Raw genomic sequence first — 19,733 nt, 5'->3', positions numbered from 1 at the left:
TGTGTTTTGTAGTGGAGGAAGATATCTCAGACACAAGATCTCAAAATCTGCACGGCTAAAAATGTACAACACAAATATTTTTAAATCAGAGAAATGATACTCTGAGGGCGCAGTCACACTAGGTAATCCATACCGTGCATAAGCATGCTTCACTCCTAAAGTCCAGTTCGTTTGACTAGTGTGAGTGTTCTGATCCGTGCTCAACCTCAGTACACCTCCTTGGCCCTGGCACGCTTGGAAGAGGTGTGCTTTGGCACGATATAGTTCATGCACGAGCACAAGCACGGGAACACAACGTGAACAGCCTTCATTTTGGAGAAATCCCGGAGTGTTATGGCTGTATCTGACTAACATGACACAAAATAAGACACAAAGTTTGTATTTCCGAGTCCGCCTGTCTTGTAAAACTAAGCACGCTTCATGATCAAGTAAAGCCATTCATGTGTTGTATTATGATGTTATGTACAAGAGGTAACCGTGCTAAGGCCTGGTTAGTCCTGGAGCTGTGTGAGTGCAGGCCACCGGGGGAATGGAGAAGGGGGGAAATCGTGCTTAAGCATGGTACGAGACAACTTTGCCTAGTGTGTTTTTGTTTAATCTGCTGACATGTGTTTTGTAACTGCAGGTTTGTCATGTGAACCTTGAAGGCCAGCCTTTCTACTCAAAGAAAGACAAACCTCTGTGCAAGAAGCACGCTCACGCCATCAACGTGTAGACGAACAAGCTGCACATCTGGAGCTCGGGCCGTCTGGCCTTCTATGAACGCAAGCCGACAACAACTTTTACAGACGTGTGTGTTAATGTTAACACTCTTTATACACTTTGGTTTGAGCAGATTTCTTTGTGCATTAACATTAAGATTATAACAACGCTGCCTGATGATTCATATGTCAACAAAGTCATGATTTGTTTCTGATGTCCTTCCAACCCTCTTCATGATGTACTGTAGTGTGTCTTTCTCATGTTTCCTTCCAGAGACGGTGTGTTTGATGTGACCGGGTGCTGTTCAGTTTAAATACAGAGGAGTGTTCATGAAGCCTGTAGTGTGCCAAATGATCAAATTTAAATGATTTCTATTTTGGACTAATCCCTGCTGTACATGTCTGTGTCTTTGGACAGAATGTATCTCATAAAGAAACAAAAGTAGATTTAAATAATTATTTGTATATCTTTGATTACTCCAACTTTTAGAGGTTTTTGAATATGTAGTTTTGATAACCTTTAAAAATCAATATTGTCATTACATTTAATTTTTTTTTTTCTTTTTTTTTTTTCCAGAATATGGAAATAGAAAAATTGTCAGATCCAAACCCATTTCTATTTCCTTAACGTTACTTTTAAATTATGAAAACGTACAAATACATTTGAAGAAACTGAGAAATAAAGATTATTACAGAGGCACACTTGAGACTCCATAGGTGTGAATTACACAGCGGATGTTTGTTTCCAGAATACTGTTCCCATGATGTCTCCGACTCTCCTAAGCACTGTGCCTGTTTGAAGATAGATTTGTTTAGGCCTTTTGAAGGCTACCTTGTTTTTTTCACTTTACTAACAAGAGTATTTTATTCATATCTGATCACTTCTTGTTTTGATTTTTTTAATTGGACGACACGACTGTGTCTGCTCCCAGTCTGGATCAGTCTTTGAACCTAACTCAGACTACTGATGACAGATATGAGGTAGTGGTCTAGACTACAGTGGTCTGACTACAGCTGTGTTACAGTGAACTAGAGCAGTGAAGCCTTATCTGATCTGTGTCTGACATGTTGTTAGAGGGGAGAATGGCAGTGAATGTAACACGACCAGGTTACCATTTTCACAAGCCGCACTCACACAGCAGGTGAACCTGTGTGAAAACTACTCCAAGTGCACCGTGGTACTGTGGAGGACCCTGGTCACTCCAAAACCTAACCCAGTACATTTGATTCAGTAATACCTCTATCTAGAGAAGACCATATAGAGACACAAAATGAAAAACAAAAAGACAGACACAATAAGCCATTTTTTTCAAAAGATGCAAAACAACTTTAAAAAAGTTCAAACTTTGACAACAAAGAGAAACTGCTTAAAAGAGACAAAAGCAAAAAAAAAAAAACTTTAAAGGAGTTATAAACCACATTATGTAGGCTTCAACGAGACGAACAGGATTTAAAAGAAATGCAAAACTACAAAGCAACAGAAAATCAGAACATATGGCATAATGTAAATAAAGAGAAACCCCCCCACCCCCTCCTTAAAATAAAATTAATAATATTTTAAAAAGACACATTGAATTAATATGAAGAGACCGAGACAAAAAACAACAACAAGAGAGATCAATGAGCACAAACACATGAAACAAACACAAGAACTTTATGGACTCATAGATCATAGCAACCACAAAATATCAATTTTTTTGTTATAAGCAAAATTCCCCCCAAAGAGACATAAACAAAAAAAAACACATTGATTTAAAAGAGACTCAAACAAACAGAAACAGGTAACTAGAGAGCCACATTTACCGCCACTACACAAACATCTTCAAAGTTTCCTCGATTCACTTTTAAAGAGCCATCTCAGACCACGGCGCATAAACCGTCCACAAAGAGACAAAAACGATCTGAATGAGACACAAAAACTACAAAGAGACAAAAAGAGCTCAAAGAGAGGAGCTCACACAGCTTCTAGAATGGACTTCAAACAATGCTAGCAGCTGATGAGTGTATGCCAGCCACAATAAGACAAAATGCTTATTTTATTTATTGTACGAGTCAGGTCGTACTTTCTCTATGTCATAGGGCAGATCAGATTATGAGTTTGATTGTTGCTTCATAGCTTAAAGGACTTGTTTTCTGCGACAGAGTAAAGATGTGTTTGGAGCAGATTTTTCAGGTGAACCTGTTCAGGTGAGGCTGCTGCAGAGTGTTGACTGTGTCTGATGATGTGATTTGTAACTAACAATCCCTCTTTGAGTTCACTTAGAGTAGGTGTTACTATGCAAGAAATAACCTTGAATTTCATATTTATTGATTCTTTTGACCGTGTGCTATTTATTTAAAAGCTAATATATCATCACTGCTGCGTTCAGTGCTCATGACATAATTAGCTTCTTTTTTTTTTGTGAATGTTTGGCATCACAAGATGTATTTTGAGAGTTGGTACATTTTTTTGTAACTATTCCGTTAATGTTTGTTGCTTTCCTAAACTGTAAGGGTTTGAATGTTTATTACACTGGCTTTTTTTTTTTTTTTTTACAACATCTTATTACTCCTGTCACACTGCAGGCCTTTAGACTGTTTGCTTGAAGAAGTGAAATTGTCAGTTTAAAAACATTATGGGGAATTTGTCATTCTCCTCAATGCAACTGTTGTGTTTTTTTAGCAGCCCCTGGTGGCCATTAGAAGAAATTCATCTTTAAAGACAACTTGCTGGTGCATTTTAAACCTTTCTTTATTTGCTCTAGGCTCGTGAATCATGGTCTTTCTATCAAATAAAGGCAAAAGAATTGCCTTAACATAATCTTAAAACATGTTATCAGTGGAAAAGAACAGAGTGTAAACAGAGTCTCAGATACAACAGACTTGATGATTGGGAGGAGAAGAACTTTTGGTTGAAGAAAATTGTTTTTCTTTTAAGTCAAATGACTTCATCACAAGTTTTTGTGTGGAATGTTGAATGTTGAGTTACGTCTCCCCGCAGGGTTTTGTGCCTTAGGCATCCATGTGATCCGTTTGTCTGACCGGCACACAGACTCATCAGCTGTGTGCTGGTGTACAGTTTTTACTTTGAATATTTTATACAGTTTTTCAAAGCGTGAATGTGTGCATGCAGAACGTTTGTCAGTGTTTGTCACGGCATGTTGATGGAGTCAGAATTAGTTAGGAAACGAGAGGTGTAGTTTAACAATGTTCTAAGACTTTGGACTGGTTTTAATGATCTGTAAGTGAAAACTTTATTAACGTCACATTATGACTAAAAAGCTGAAGTAACAATGAGACCCTGTTGGTTGTTGCTACTTCACTACATTTGTTTAACAGCTTTTTAAATATTTGAAGAATATATGTGTTGAAAGTTGAATAAATTGAGCACTTCAAATACCTGACACATTTCATCTTTCGTTTTTTTTGTCTGTTCAAAATTCTTCTGTTTTGCAGGAAAAATGCTGCAAAGTTAAACTTAAAACTTTAATAAAAAAAAGAATAGGGCCTTAGAATAATAGCCTACATATTTCAGGTTGTTGAGTAATATCAAAATGTGAAGATCATCCTCTTTTATATGAATGATCCGGTCCAGCTCCCATTTGAGAGACGTTAGAGGACAACAATATAAGGTTATTTTCATTCTGGATTATTAAAAAAAAAAAAAAAAAAAAACAGTGTAAAATTAAGGACATGGTTAGATATACTGTCACAATAGTACAACGCTTAGAGTGAATCCTGCAATATGATTCTTGATTCAATGAAGGATTGTGGCTTTTCTTATTTCACTCAGAATTATCCTCCCTTTCTTTTGTTAGTTTGACTCATCCATCAGTTTCAAAACATTTACAGTAATTTCCTTTTCCCCCTGAATTTAGCTCTTGCAGCTTGTGTCATCATAAACATAACACAGGTCATGACCTTAAAAGAGGAAGTTTTATGTGTCTATTTTATGATTCTCTGTTTTTAACTTGTTTTTTATTGTCGTTATTACTGTTTTCTGGTGGGCGTCATGTGGTCTTGACCAACAGCAGTGGGCGCCTGAGACTCTCTTAGTACTTGACTTCAAAATTAAAGCTCACAGGTCTCTGCAGGACTAAACAACGCGACACTGATTTGAAACAAAGACGTGAATAGAAAGAGCTCCCACTCTACGTCTGTGTCAGGAGACCAAAAACTAACCAGAAAACTCCAAGAGTCACTTAGGAAGTTCTGTAAAACACTGTCTGGATTTCCTTTTTAATCTCACAGCCAACACATTCTCTATAAAAAAAAGAAATGCCTTGGGTTTTATTATTTAGACGTTTAATAATGTGTCCATTATTGTATTATTTTAATGATTAGGAATGACTTTTGAATCTGGAATCCTGGAAACTTTGTTTTTCATTAATAAATAATCAATATTCATCAAATAGCCTACTGAACACAGCCTATAAAATTGGCAAATTATATTCCTTTTAATAGACTGTATACCGGTAGTTGTAAAATTGCGAGTCTAAACTGAGTAGAATGATAATAGTCCTCTGAAAGTATACTCTTAGTCATCTCAGCTGTAACTGCAGCCTCAACGCTTCTTTAAATTAGAAAGACAATTTTAATGTAAAGCCATTAAAAAAATACCTGAAAGGGGAAAAGGCAGACGCATGCTGTAACCTCAAAGTGCTTTACCGGAAGTTCGGCGATTTGTGTCGAGACACTGAGTTACCCATCGCTTCAGGCACAGACGATCTTTGTTAGGCTGGTATTTGCTCCCCTCCATCATCAAACGGCGAAACCACAGACCGAGTGAGCGGGGAGTCGAGGCGGTACGACGCTGAGAATATACAGAGAAAACGCTGGGATATTACACTTTATTGTCCTTTTATTCTGGTGGGAATGTGGATTTGAAAAACTACGATGAAATTAAATCAAATGGAGTGCCACGTCTGCGGGAGAAAGTAAAGAAAGAGAGGTAAAGTAGAATAATCCCAAACTTCATTTCCAGCCAGCGGGTCTGAGTCGGACTTTTTGGGCTCCGTCTAACTGCTGAGGTAAACACAGTCCCAGCGTTAGACTCCTTCGTGTTTACGATTAATCAAGTTAAAAAAAAACTGTTTTTATTTTACTCTTGAATTTCTTCTCATGTTCAAAGTACATTGTCTTTGTATATATTTTATGTTAGTAATTATATATGTATATCGTGAAAATATGTCACAAAAAAATACAGTGAAGAGATTTTTTCGTAAGTGTGTTGGCGCCATGATATAGACGGACCCTTCTGGTTGCTGTCGTGGAAAAAGTTTGCTTCACCTCTGCAACAGTAAAAAGTTAAAATGTGTTTACTATTTTGAAACACAGTTTAACACAAACATCAACAAATATCGATAAATATCTGAAAAAAATAGTGTATTTGCTGATGCAAGCGATGTTTTTGTTTCCGTTTAGTTTGTTTTGGAGGAGATATTTACTGTTAGCTACATTCCTCGGTTAGCTAAGTTTGCTGCATAGTTTACATAGCTCGTCTGTAATTATAGTAAAGCTTGAACCTTTGAAACTTACAATTTGTTATCAAGTGTCTGGTCAATAGCAACACATTGCCTGCTAAAGTTATCTGATACGAACTAATTTGTTAACGTTAACTTCAGGTTAGCAGTTTTTCTAAGAGCTAACTTTGAATTAACATAAATGATTCCTGTTTGTTCTCACATCAACAACACATGTTTCATCGTGTTGTAATGTTGCAGCTGTTTGTCTAAATCTTGTAGCTGTTTTTCACTCTTCTTTTTTTAAATATGAGTGGAGGCTTTTTTATTCTTACTCTGTTTATACGTAATAATGATGCCTGCATGGCTTCATTAATCTCCAGATCTAATGTTTGTAATTTCACTTAAGTTAATAAAAACACCTCAGTAAGATATAGTTTATTTATTTAGCTCTTACATAAACATAAAGCTCTAGACGGTGAGTTGTTCCATGTTCGTAATTGTATCATTCAGTCCATAAAACATGAATTAAATAAATAGTTTCAGAGTCAATCAAAGCTTCAAACTTGATGTCTTCAGGTGAATTGTTTTGTCTGACCAACAGTTCAGTTGTTAAATTAGTGATCAATTGTTAGGTTAACTAATACAAGTTTGTAATGATATCAAAATTCCCTGATTGCAGCTTGTTAAATGTATTTCTTTCTGTCCCTCTTATAATAAGCAAAATGAAAATCTTTTGATTTATGGAAAAAGCAGTAATTTAAGGATGTTTTCTGGGGCTTTGGGAAATACTGATTAAAATATTTCACCATTGTCTAACATTTATAGGCCAAAAACGTGTTAAACAATAAGGACAATAATAAACAGGTTTGTTAACAACAAAAAAAAAGGATTGCAGCCCCAGTTTTGATTAACGCTAACAACAGGATAATAATCAGGACCAAGTTTGTTCATTTTATGTCAAATGAGTTTTTCTTTAAATATTAATGAGCAGCCAAACAAATGTCACGTCAGCATTGTTGTTACTGTTGTTACAGTGCTGTTTGTCACTGATGACTGAAGCTCCTTATAAAGCAGGCTTCTCACATTACCGAGCTGATAAGGAAAGCATCATTGGTACAGTTCCTGTTTTTATTCACTTTAAAGTGAATCCTGTGTTGACATGTTGCTCAGTCTGAACAGAAACACATTTCTGGAGATGATACGTTTGTCTATGATAGTAAACTCAGTAGTATACAAACTCAAACTGCTAAATATTGTGGCTTTTGTTATTTTTTGAAGGTGGTGTTAATGAACATGGCTGCTCACTGATTAACCTGAAGCTGAAGGATACATTAAGCTCTCGGATTCTTTTATTTTGTTTTCTGGTTTGACCTTTTCCGGCTGTCTGAATTTTTCTTGACATTCAAGTGCATTTAGACTGCTTCAAGGTCTATCGTACTTCCTTACAAAGTTTCCATCATCACTTATAGTACGAGTCAGTTTGAATATGTGCTTAAATCAAGTGTGATATTCATACTCATTTCAGCTTCCTCAACAAGCATTATTTAAAGATGGAGATTTGTTCTAAAATGACTTTGGAACTTGATTTGAATCACAAGATTGGATTAACTCTGGCTCTTGAAGCCTTTCATTAGCTCAGAAAGACTATACTATACTTACTATATGTCCCCAGCGCTACCCAAAGAAGTAAGGGTACTGTTATAACTTGTTTTAGTAAGAAACTTATCACCAGAAGTAGAACACAATCTTTGCACAGGGACAATTATTGCTTAACTTGTACTGTTATGATAATTAATTAATGAATAAAAATAAAGCTACAGACTATATGAATTATTCTGTCTAACATTAAAATATATCAAGGACTATAACTTATTCTGTACGGCTGGAGTAGCATAATGTTAAGTTTACAAACCTCTGAAACGGGTTTCAGTCTTGTAACTCTTAAACAGAGAGACATTAAAAACTCAAACACATTTGCAGTCCATGCAAACACACATTTCCTCTCCTCCTTTCCCATGAGGGAGAGAGGGGGAGGGTGAAAACGGGCTTTAAGGGGGGAGGCGGTGTTAGAAATTAAATTCTAGTATTATCCATATGCCAGACAGCTGTACATTCCTCAGTCAAGCCCAGGATCTCTCTTACTGAAACAACGAGAGAGACTGACAGTGGGCGAGCCAGCTAGGCCACAACTGGAGACGGAGGTAGACAAATCTAAGGAGGTATTGTTTCAGAAAATGTGAAAATAAAATGAAAAGTTGCAATGCCTCCTTCAATGCAGAGCAGAACAAATGAGTTTTATGACTTGTGCTCCTTTTCATCAAACCTGTTTACCACAACACACAAGGTTGTGCTGAGCAAAATAGGACTGCAGGCATTTCTTTTCATTTACTCAACAATCATTGTGAGATATTTCAAACATGTGTTTCGTATATTGGCTAAAACAGAAAAAGTAAAAGATTCAAGAGAATGTTTTGACAGGTCTACTTGTTTTCTAGATAAACGGCCCAAAACTCAAAGATATTCTCTTAAAGGCTGCGAGCAACAATTATTCTTCTGTTGATCAATCATCAGATTTTTTTTGGATTCATTAATTAATTGTCATCATTTATCATACCATATTTGGCCAATTTTTTCTTAATTTACCAATCAGTCAATCAATTCAGATGTTTGTTTACATAGACAAACTGCTGTTGGTCATGTTTTTGTATTTCTGAAGAAAAACACATTAATTTTCAACATTCACCATTTAAAAAAATTAATTAATGCTGAAGATAATTCTTCATCTATTTTTACATTCTGGGCTCTTTTTTGTTTTGTTTCTTTGCTACAGACATGAAGCAGCAACTGGGCACAACAAGTCACCACGTTTTTATGCCTATTTTGATCACTGACATTGAAATGATAAACTGTCCTCCTCATCAAAGAGTTCCAGTCTCCTGTCCTAGCGTCACTCTTTGTGTCTACAGGGACGTTCAAAGGTTAAAATATATCTCCCGCCTCTTTCTTCTCAGTTCTAATCTGTCAATCACTCTTACTAAGGACACAGACGCTGTGTTATCTCTTTCACCCTCTGATTGTATATCAGGCTGTGATTAGTCTGTGGTGTCACTGAGTCTATACTGTGTGTATGTGTGTGTGTCTGTTTTAACCCTGTTCCTATTCTTATAAAATGACACCAGGCCTTGTCCAATCCTGACCTCTGTACTGGAACCAATTCAATCTCCATGAAAAGACCAGTTAATGCTGGTTGAGTCAGGCCGAGAAGTAGTGGCTTGTTTTTGAATAAAATAAACATTAGCGAGTAAAGCTGTGTTCCCCTCTCTTGAATGCTGTAGTGTGTGTTCTAACAAGAAAACAAGAATTGAAACGACTAGTGTGCCTCATGCCATTTTGTGTTGGTTTTGTCATGTAACATCACCACTACCTCAAAAGCATAGTCAATTATTTTTGATTTATTTGCTTTTATTATATAAGGTTGTTTTTATACATTTCTATATTTTGTTTACATTTGTTGTAATCTACCAAAACTATATATTTTTTATATGAGCTTTGACAATAGTGAACACATAACATAATGCACAATATTCATTTAGCAGATGTGTGTGTGTGTGTCACTGACTTCTCCTGTAGCGTGTTTTGTGTGACACTGCGCTGTATGAAAGAGTTTGTTTGGCTAAGTTGACAACTACAGACTACAGCAGGCTGTGGGGAATTGTTGTAAACGTTACACTACAGATTGAAACGCAACCATCTACTGGTTCATAATAAACGCAGGCAGGGTGAAAGAAGGAAAGACGAAGCTTTGTTTGACACAAAGTGATCTCCATTTACAGATAGAAATGTAGAATCTTTACACGGGGTACTACAATCTCAGCATGGGAAGTGTTCAGGTTTCTATTTGTAGTCTGAGCTGTATTGTCCAATTACGTATCAGCAGGCTTTGGTGTATGCAAAACAGTCTTGTGTAGCAAAAAGAACGTGGAACGTTACGTGCTACTGACTTACCAACTCCCTATCGGTAATCTACCTGATTTATTGACCTCTATGAACAGATATCTGAATAAAAGTGCGGCTGACAATCAATTATACAGCAGATCAAACATTTCAACTAGAGCCACGAATCTGCTTGACGTTGTTAAAGCCAATTAGCATTTAGATTTCCTGACTACGTGAAACACATCAGAAATGACTGATCCAACATCCTCCTCTTGAGGACAGACCTGACAAAGCGTGCATGTTAACTTTTTACAGAACTACACCTTGATGTTGTGTTTTTTTGGAAAACTAAATCCGCATTTATTGTGATTAATCTTGAGAAAATCATTTTCATTTTTTGGAATATTCATTTCCAGAGACATACCGTCTATCAGGCGGTGAGAGACGATGATTGCTGAAGGGTTCCGAGATTGGACACAAAGTAACAACACTGACTTAAATATCAACACTTTATGTGTGGACATGTATTTCTCCTCCACCCTCACTCTCATTTTCTTCTTTTTATTTTCTGGATCCTTTTCTGTTTTTCAAAATACATCTTCTCTATTTTACTTTTTTGGCCCTTTTATTCAAACCAGTGTTTGCATTAACTTGATTTTAGCAAACATATTTTCTATTTTCCAACGTTTCAATTATGTATGTGTTTCTTTTGAACCTGATAAGAGTATCTTATGTAGAAACAGTTCACAAACGCATGTCTCTTGCTTTTCCCTTCTCTTTTTCCACCTCTGTTCTTTTTTTCCCTTGTCTCCCTCCTCTTCCCAGTCTATTTCTAATTTTTCTATCTCCTGGGAGGGTTTCCAGTCTTGGAGGCTGAGCTTGGGGATCTCTCTCTTTCCTCTGCTCTATTTCTATCCCTCTCTTCCCCCTCCCCCTTTCTTTCCTCCATTTTTTTCTTTTCTTTTCTTCCCTTCTCCACCTCTCCCTCTTTTGGAGTGTGTTTCCAGTCTCAGAGTCTGAGGATCAGATTACGCAGGCAGTCTCGGAGGCTCTCTGGCGAGGTGGCAGTGGTGGAGGAGGAGGAGGAGGGATGAAGGGGGGAGGTAGGGAAGGAGATCAGGTTTCACATCTCCAGCGCTCTCCTCTGTCTACCTCACTCCCTCCTCCTCTACCCTTGGCAGCTGGAGACAGAGTGGCTGAGCTGGGGAGGAAAACATGCAATCCACCCCTCTCCTCCTCCTCCTCCTCTTCCTCCTCCGTACGTCCAGCCTATTTGCTGCAGCACAGCAGATAAATAAAGGCAGTAAATGGGAGCCGAGCACACACAGAGACGATTCTTTGCCTCCTCTACCTCCACCACCTCCCCCTCCATCCCTGCAGAGATATTTTATATCCTGCATTGATGTGTGGCAAAGGTGAAACTGCTTCAGGAAGACGTTTGTTTCTTGAGAATAAATCTACAATTTAAACCTGCTCTCAGAAATCTGTTTAATGTCGAAAAGTAAATGCAGTCCAAAGCAGCAGGCCTCTCCTTTACTGTAAAGACTTTCGTAGTGAGAACTTGTAGATTCAGCAGCAGCAGTGATTTGTGTCAAACAGTTTTTTAGGCATTAATGTTTTTTTGGTAAAAGCTCTGGAAGAAAGATTTTTTAAATGTAAAAAGGAACAATTTATTGTTCTTAAATTATTTGAACATTCTTTCATGAATGGATTCAAGGCAACACATGTCTTTTGATTTAAACTACAGACTATTGTTTAGTCTATAAAATGCTAATATAGTGTAAATGCATGTAATTTCTCCACACAACAAAGTTTCCTACTCTAGCTGTTTTCCCATATGTAGTACTGCTAAACATTTCAAGAGAACACAGCGGAAGACTATCCCGGTCAGCAGGAGGGGGATGGTGCATCTCCTGAGGAAACACATGACGTAAAAAAAACAATGTGGACGAAGCAACAGAGTCCGCTATATGATGCTATAATGGGAATACTTGTCTTTATATTATTGCTATGGGTAGTTTCGCAGAAACACAATATCAACAAAAGAGTGAAGAACATACTAGCAAACAGAAAATTTAATGAAGCAGGTTAATAACATGCATGGAGATAGTAGCAGTTGCATTCATACCCTCTATTGCACCGATGGCAGGGAATAGACCTAACCAAACCCTCTCACTTGCTTGAGGTGAATTCTCCTGATAATATCCTGCTGCATTTTCAAATCAGCTTACTAAGACTTTCTGCATGAAAAATAATAGGGGAACGGCAGGAGAAACTCCTGTTAAGGTCAGAGCAAAAACTTCTGCTGTGTGCGTCCACACATGCAGGCTATCGAAAACTTTAAGAGTTGTTCAGGAGTTTATTAAAACTGTGAAAGCACTATATGTTGTGTTTAGTCCAGCAACAAGCCCATACTGAAATATATTCAGTTGAAGAAAATTCAAGGAAAAGCAGCAAAGCTTCATATGATTTTTACCACTAATTAAATAAAAATAATCAGATGGTCTTTGATGGTCGTTTTTACATATGCATTGGTCATATAGAGTCACCAGAGTTGATTTTAGTGTGTTTTATTACCAGCTCCTCACGGTGGCTTTAAATTTAAACAGACCCCCTTTTACCGAAACAAAATCAGCCCCTGAGTGTAATGCACTTACAAGACATTGCACAGTTTACCAGCTTAAACTTTTTTACATGATACAGTTGTGAAATACTTTCACAGTGCATTTGTATTGTTGCAGATAATCAAACAGTTCTTCCAGTAATACCTCCTTCACTCTGTCTGACTTCAGTTGAAGGTCGAAGCAGCCTCAATGTTCACCGGCTCCAGTGGCTCCAGTTGTCCTTTAATGGTATTGATCTTGGCTTTAAATACACGCAGCCCATCCCAGTGAATAATTCAGATCAACCCACCACAGTGGCTCTGTTCTTGCGAAGAAAAAAAATCCCTGATTTTAATGGAGGACATGAACGGATGAAGTCTGTTGGGGCTTCACGCTCTCCCAGGCTCTATTGCCAGTCAGCACTGTGTTCTTTGCCCTGAAATTGTGATTATTTTTTGCCACTTGTGATTTTGTGTAGTCATGTGACAACAGGAAACATGACTGCATTAATCTTAACATGCCATAACAATGCTTGCTCTCTGTAGTTTCTACATTTGAAGATTTAGAATGACATGGAGGTACCTTCAGACATTCTGGTTGTACAGAGATCCTTCTTCATTCCTTTGGGGGATTTACTTTTCCTCCTTCGGTAATCCTGCCCGCTAGGTGCAGTGATCTCTCTGAAGTGACGGTGGCCCCTGACGTAAATCCTGACCCCTAACCTCAGAGACCTGAACCCCTGTCAGCTCACCAAGACAGAGCTGTCTCGTCCCTACCTGGATTAAAGGGTCTGACTGATTTTTGTGAGAGAAAAACTGACACTGTACAGATTTTCCCAATGGTCAACTAGACTTTTTAGAAGTTGATGTTTTGTGTTCTGTTTAGTGGTTATAAACCTCTGATCAATGATTTTCTCTAACTTATCCCAAAAATGATCGATCTTGTTTTTTTGTTGTTAAGTAGCACTTCATGTAATGACTCTTCCTAGACTCTCAATCCTTACGCTGTAAAGAAGAAAATCTGGAATATGAAAACTTGACTTACTTTCTTTTTCTTAAAACTTGTTTCCGCTCTATCCGACCCAACAACTGTTTTAGTTTTCCTTTCTGAGGTGATATGGCTGCTGTGTGTAGATGAATTTATCATGAAGCTCTGCACTCAATAACCCTTTTCACACGTACAGAAATCTCCTGAAAAACTCCGGAGATTAGGCTACCCGGAGGGACATTAGGGTATGTGTGAACGCAAACAGCCGCATTTTTCGTGCAGATTTTACCCGGAGTTTATCCTGCCAGACCCCCAGTATTTTATCCGCAGAAAATCCGAGTGAGCTGATGTGAGAATGCAGCAGCATATACTCTACTCAGTGACTGCCTAAAGTGTCTGCACGCGATCACTACGATCTCTGTGCACGTAATTAAACGGCTGCATTGTGTTTTCTGTTCCTCAGTATGTTCTCCACTCTTTTGTGGATTTTGTCATTCCATTGGATTACACATAGCATTGATATTAAGGCAAATATTCTCATTATAGCGTTGTGTAGCGGACTCTGTTGCCACGGCCGCTATTTCTGCATTGTTTATTTACGTCACATCTTACCTCAGGAAATCCCCCCCTAATACTAATGGGCACTTTACATTGCAGCCTCTGCCATCAGGGCGTGAATTGCTAGGTGTGACCTGAAGTGTAAAAGCGTTTGAGTAGTCAGAAGACTAGAAAAGCGCTATACAAGCTCAAGTACATTTACTTCGAAACAACAAGAAAGCATGGCTCGAATCTCTGTTTTAGCAGAATTCAGGACTTTTTTAGTCAGGCATGTTCAGAAAGTCTGAGTATAATCCTAAATGCTGTAGTCACATGTTTATTTGTTATTAACTTTTGCCCTCAATTTGTAGACCCTTCATGTTCTTGTCTCCTCAGTTTGAATCACATAACCCTTTTCTAAATATTGTAAGTTGTAATAGTGAAAAAAACCTGCAGTCCAGTTTCCAGGGGCCACTAAAGTCTTCCAGATGTTTGTTTTGACACAAAGATGGTGTGTATTATAGAAATGTTTACAGATGTTATTATTCCACTGAATCTGTTTCTGTTGGCCACCATTTGGAGTGTGTCTGGTTTTCAGACCAAACTGCAGGCATCAATTGTTGGTTTTAAATTCTGTAGTCTGCAGCCAGGAGGAAAATCAGCCCCGTTGCTGAGTGTTCCCACTCCGCCTGAGCTTCTGTAATGTCAGGGCCGTTCCCTCCCTCCCTGCCCATGTTCCTGGTCTTTAATTTCAATTAGCTCTGGCTGCTGGTTGACTTTGATGGCATTAGGCTCTCCTCCCAGCCTCCACACTCGTCCCCCTGCTCTCGTCTTCGTCTGTTGGTTTTGGGAAAGCCGCCGGCTTTAACTGCTGCGATCAGAATCTGAATGCTTCGCTTCCACTTCCTGCCAGCGTCCAGCCCGCCTTGCAACCCTGCAGCCACACACACTCACACACATGCTAGCTGCAGACAATAAAATGATTGAGATACAAAACATCAAGTGAAGCCTCCTCTGTTTTAAGCTCCTTTTGGGCTTTAAACTGAAACAATGTGGAGGAAATAAAATGATTTGTTGGTTCTCTAAGGCATGGTAACACCTGACTGCTGGTGGGGACAACATGTTTCACATATTGGACCCAACCTGTGTCCTGAAACCTTTACTGATGGGAACAAACAAACTAATGGTGTAATTAAAGACAAATGCTGGAGAAAAGGATTTCACAATTTCCTCTAAGGTTGTACAATGTATAAAAAAATTAATTAACCTTAATCAGGAAATCTAATTCTCATTTTTATATGGATTTAAATATTTACAAAGTCTTTAAGAGAAAGAGAAAATCTGAATTAAGGACTACAGTAATGTGACTTGTGGTCAGCCTAAAACATTTTCTAATTTACTAGGAGACTGGTAAAGGACATTAATGTTGCATACAATGCACACAATCCAAACTTTTGGAGTGTTTTTGAAGTGTTTTTGTAACTTGCCCATAGGACATAGCAGTGAAAGTACAGTTTTACGAAAATAAAAAATATTATCACAATTCCCGAGAGCTCAATGAGGAAAAAAAGCAACACTCCTTAATCTGAGAATCTTAAACCAGAACTTTTTATCAAAATAGCTGACAATCATCCATCTGTATTATTCAATAGACTAAACTTTGCAGTGTCACTCTTCAAGCTGCTGAACATTGTTTGTGCACTTGGCCTCTGCTGAGTGTTTATGTACCATTTCTGCCTGCAAACCTAGGCCTGCCTGTCGTGAGGAGGACTGGTTTCACAGCTTTCCCTTCACCCTGTGGTTTCACGCCTTCGTCTGACACGTCGCTCAGACATTGGAATTTACATTTTAACCATGGACCGCGTCAGAGCAGCTTCAAAACAGACGGTACTGTGCCAACTGCAGTTTCTGAGCTTACATGCCAAAACGATAAGTTGCTGATATTTTACTTTAAAAGTAATAAAACCACTTGATAATAGTGCCAAATAAGAGTATCACTGTACGATTTCGTAGGTCCAGAGAAAAGATATGATCATGTTTACTTCATGAAAATAAAATCATCAAAAAGTCTAGAACATATGTCTCTGCATTAACTTAAAGGCCATGTGTGTTTGTTTTTAAATGCTGACAGAAAATCTGGTTGAACTTGTACTGCAGGTCATAACACAATAGCTTTCAGCTGGTTATGTGCTAATGATGTTGAATTGAAGTGATATCATCAAGTTGGCCGTCGTCATGTTATAGAGCTATCAGATTGTAATCTTTATTATACACTCCAGTGAGATTGTGAGAGGAGCTCTAGAAATGTGGAGTAAAGATGAGGTCAGTGTGGTGTGGCAGACGTTCCCTCTGCTTCCTTTAAATAACTGGTTGATGTGTTTCAGAGTGTAAACAGCCCAGAGCGATGATGGGGAGGTTGTACTGAGGGCTGGACTAGAATAGAAACTCCAAAGAACTCTGGGAAATTGTCAACTCTATCGGCCACCATTAATATCTGTTGCTTTCCCCCACTAATTTAGAGACTGCTGTTAGCGTGCAGAATTGGATGAATGGACAACTTTCCCCACAAACACATTGGAGTATATTGTATTTCAAAAGAATGCAAGCCTGTCTTTGGTAATGTTTTGAAAACTATAACTATATTTGAATTCTAAATTGTGGAAATGTTTAAAAGTGCAAAATTGGTCGGTTGGTTGAGCACATGTACATACGTCCACAGGCTGCACTCCGCATTGGTTTGGTCCCTGTTACATCAGCCTAAGTATAATTGCAAACCATTTTTTTGCCTTTTTATCTCTGTGTAATTGCTATCTAATATTGATCAACTAGTGGATGATCACTCAAGTTTGTGTTGCAAGTTTCATTTAATGCATAATCTGCACTGCATGTGATCAGAGAGAGACACGTCTGCTCTTAGGTCTTCTCCTTAAATGCAGTGATTGTAGTACTACTTCTCATGTTGAACATAAACTTTCTTATACCATTGTTTAAGGCCCTATGTCCTCTACCACAATTTTTTTTTGCGCTGGCAGCAACATTAATAATGTTTGCCCTCAGCCTAATATTTAAGCTACAGCCCAGTGTCCGAAAAACTGAAGGTATAGTACACAAAGGAAAGCTCCATGTTTGAAGTTTTGTCTAAATCGCACAGCATACACTGCACGAGGAAACAGTAGAACACAATTCACTAAATGAAAACTTTGTATATGTTACATGTGCTCATTATAGCGTCGTATACTCCCCCTCCTATTGGCTTGAGGTGAATTCTCTGGAGAATATCCTGCGGCGTTCTCACATCAGGAAAAAATACTGGGGGCCTGGCAGGAGAAACTCTGGGTGAAGTCCTTGCAAAAAAAAATAGCTGTTTGCGTTCACATATACAATATAGTGCTTTCAACTCCTGAAGTTTTCAGGTGAGCCGCATATGTGAATGAACAAAGCAGAATTTTTTCACTGTAACTTTATCCAGAGTTTCTCCTGCAACTCCCTGGTAATTTTTCCACAGAAAGTCTGAGTGACATAAGAACTAAGGATCTAATCAGGAGAATGCACCTGGAGCTGGTGGGAGGGGGTGGTGATGTTTTTTTCCTGTGATTGGTGCACCACCATTAACTGCAAGCGACTGTTTTGATCTCCATGCACGTGATTAAACTACCTGTATAGTGTTTTATTTTCATCACTATGTTCTTCTCTGCTCTCTTGATGATAATGCGATTCTGTGCTCTCTAGATGGCTTTTCAGTGCTGCACTTTTCTCTTTGCACAGTAATTGCGTAATTTATGTTTTACCCAAAGCATTTCCTCCCATTCAGGGGTAAAACTTTTGCATTTGCTGTGTTTTTCTCTTTCCACTCAGCTGTTAGTATTACTCATTGGTCGAATAAAAAAATAGATAGAAAGCAGAGCTGCTTGACTTCAGTTCATCCTCGTGTGTGGGAGAGTAGGGTCTGTTTTTTTCCCTTCGCCTGTCTCTTTTTCTTGGCAACGCCTGACCATCCACAAACGAGGGTGTGTGTTTTTATGTGTGTGTGTATTGGACAGAGAAGCAGCAGCTGTTTTTTCGCCAACCTCATGACCGCTCTCAGCCCCCGTTTTCGGACATCTATTTTCTCCTCGTCTGTTCTATAATAACTCAGCGGCTGGATCCCCACTGCTGTCGTATTTCCTCCCATAGGGTGGAGCCAAACACACACTCTGTGTCCCATGCACAAAATACACACACTTGTCTACTTGTCCACTCATCAACAGAGTTTTCCAGGCTATCTAGAGTACATGTTCCACAGACCCACACAAAGAGCTGGTGCCCACTGTTGACTTTGACCTTCAACCTAAAGGGAGAAATTGTATCCTCTTCCTCTGTTACCCTCAATGTCAGTTTCAGTCAGCTGGTCTCCATTTGACTTTGGTCCTGACTAGTGAGATTTGTAAACATTATCATGTCAAAGCATAATTCTCTCTGAATGTTCCTGTTCTCCAGAGGATGGGCCAAAAAAGTTTCCTCTTGGATCGCCCCTAGACAAACTCTACAGGGAAACTCTGGTTTAATATTGATGCTGGCCAATAATTGCCCTGATTTCACCAATGACAGTAGGCGATGTGTTTGTGTTTTGTTGCATCAATTTAATGTTAACAAGCTACTCTACCTCACTGCCCATCCAGAGAAGATGTTTTTTATTGGGCAAAAGAATACATCTTCAATATGCAGTTTGTAAGTCTTGTTCCAGTGACAATTCAAGAGAAGAGACTAGTAATGATTTAAATACATCTCATAACTCATTTGAAAGAGTGACACAAAGAATAACAAAGAAGTCATGAATAAAACATTGGTATCTAAATTGGCCCTGATATTGTAATCCATCCCAATCGGTGCATCAGTAAGGCTTGCCCAGTGCTAGTATTTTGGGTCGTGATAGACATTTGGGGCAGCGGTAGAACTTGTAGGCTACTATAAAACATTTAGCACTTTTGTCAGTCCAAGTACTATATGTCATAAACTTAAAACCCTACCCTTACCTAATAGCCTAGGATTGTCAAACTTGAATTAATTAAATTATTTCGTAAGTAGTTTATAGATAACATGTTGATTAAATAATTTTTTTTTTACACATTTTCAAGTTGCATGGAAAATGTTGTTTGATAACACTCATAATTTATTGATTTTGATTTACATTTCTAACATTCAAGTCTTTCATCTGCTTGATTTAATTGAAGTTTAAAGCGGTTAAAATGAGGATGCAGGTGACCTAGTGGTTAGTTTGCGTGCCCCATATACGGAGGCTACAGTCCTCAAAGCAGGCAGCCCAGGTTCAGATCCCACTTCACCTGTGGTTCTTTTACTGCACGTCATCCCCCACTCACTCTTATCCTGATTTCCCACTATCTAATACTCTCTGTCTGTCTAATAAAGACATAAGAAGCCCCAAAAGAAGTCTTAAAAACAAAGAAGAAGAAAAAGCAGTTAAAGCACTCCCCCAGTATTTTATGTTGTTTTTTCGAGAACAATGAAACCATGTTGATTGCTTGTTA

At 38.3% G+C, this 19,733-nt stretch overlaps 2 protein-coding genes across 8 annotated transcripts in view; both read left to right on the top strand.

The window, feature by feature from the left end:
* ldb3a (LIM domain binding 3a) overlaps positions 1 to 4,084 on the top strand; it is a 49,729-nt gene extending 45,645 nt beyond the window's left edge. For all 6 annotated transcript variants that reach the window (XM_061040447.1, XM_061040451.1, XM_061040450.1 and 3 more), the window contains one exon: positions 626 to 4,084. In XM_061040447.1, coding sequence (XP_060896430.1) covers positions 626 to 715 — 90 coding nt within the window. In that variant the 3' untranslated portion in view covers positions 716 to 4,084. The remainder of the gene's footprint in view (positions 1 to 625) is intronic.
* A 1,357-nt stretch (positions 4,085 to 5,441) lies between these two features.
* Positions 5,442 to 19,733, top strand: part of bmpr1aa (bone morphogenetic protein receptor, type IAa) — a 50,494-nt gene continuing 36,202 nt past the window's right edge. Inside the window, exon 1 of one of the 2 annotated variants that reach the window (XM_061040428.1) lies at positions 5,442 to 5,631. The gene's annotated coding sequence lies outside the window, so the exon portion shown is untranslated. Of the gene's footprint in view, positions 5,711 to 19,733 lie in introns of both variants that reach the window. The other variant, XM_061040429.1, reaches the window with a different exon arrangement.

The sequence above is a fragment of the Labrus mixtus genome, chromosome 6, assembly GCF_963584025.1.
Source record: "Labrus mixtus chromosome 6, fLabMix1.1, whole genome shotgun sequence".
Classification (NCBI taxonomy): Eukaryota; Metazoa; Chordata; class Actinopteri; order Labriformes; family Labridae; genus Labrus; species Labrus mixtus.
This window is presented reverse-complemented; position numbering and strand designations above follow the sequence as displayed.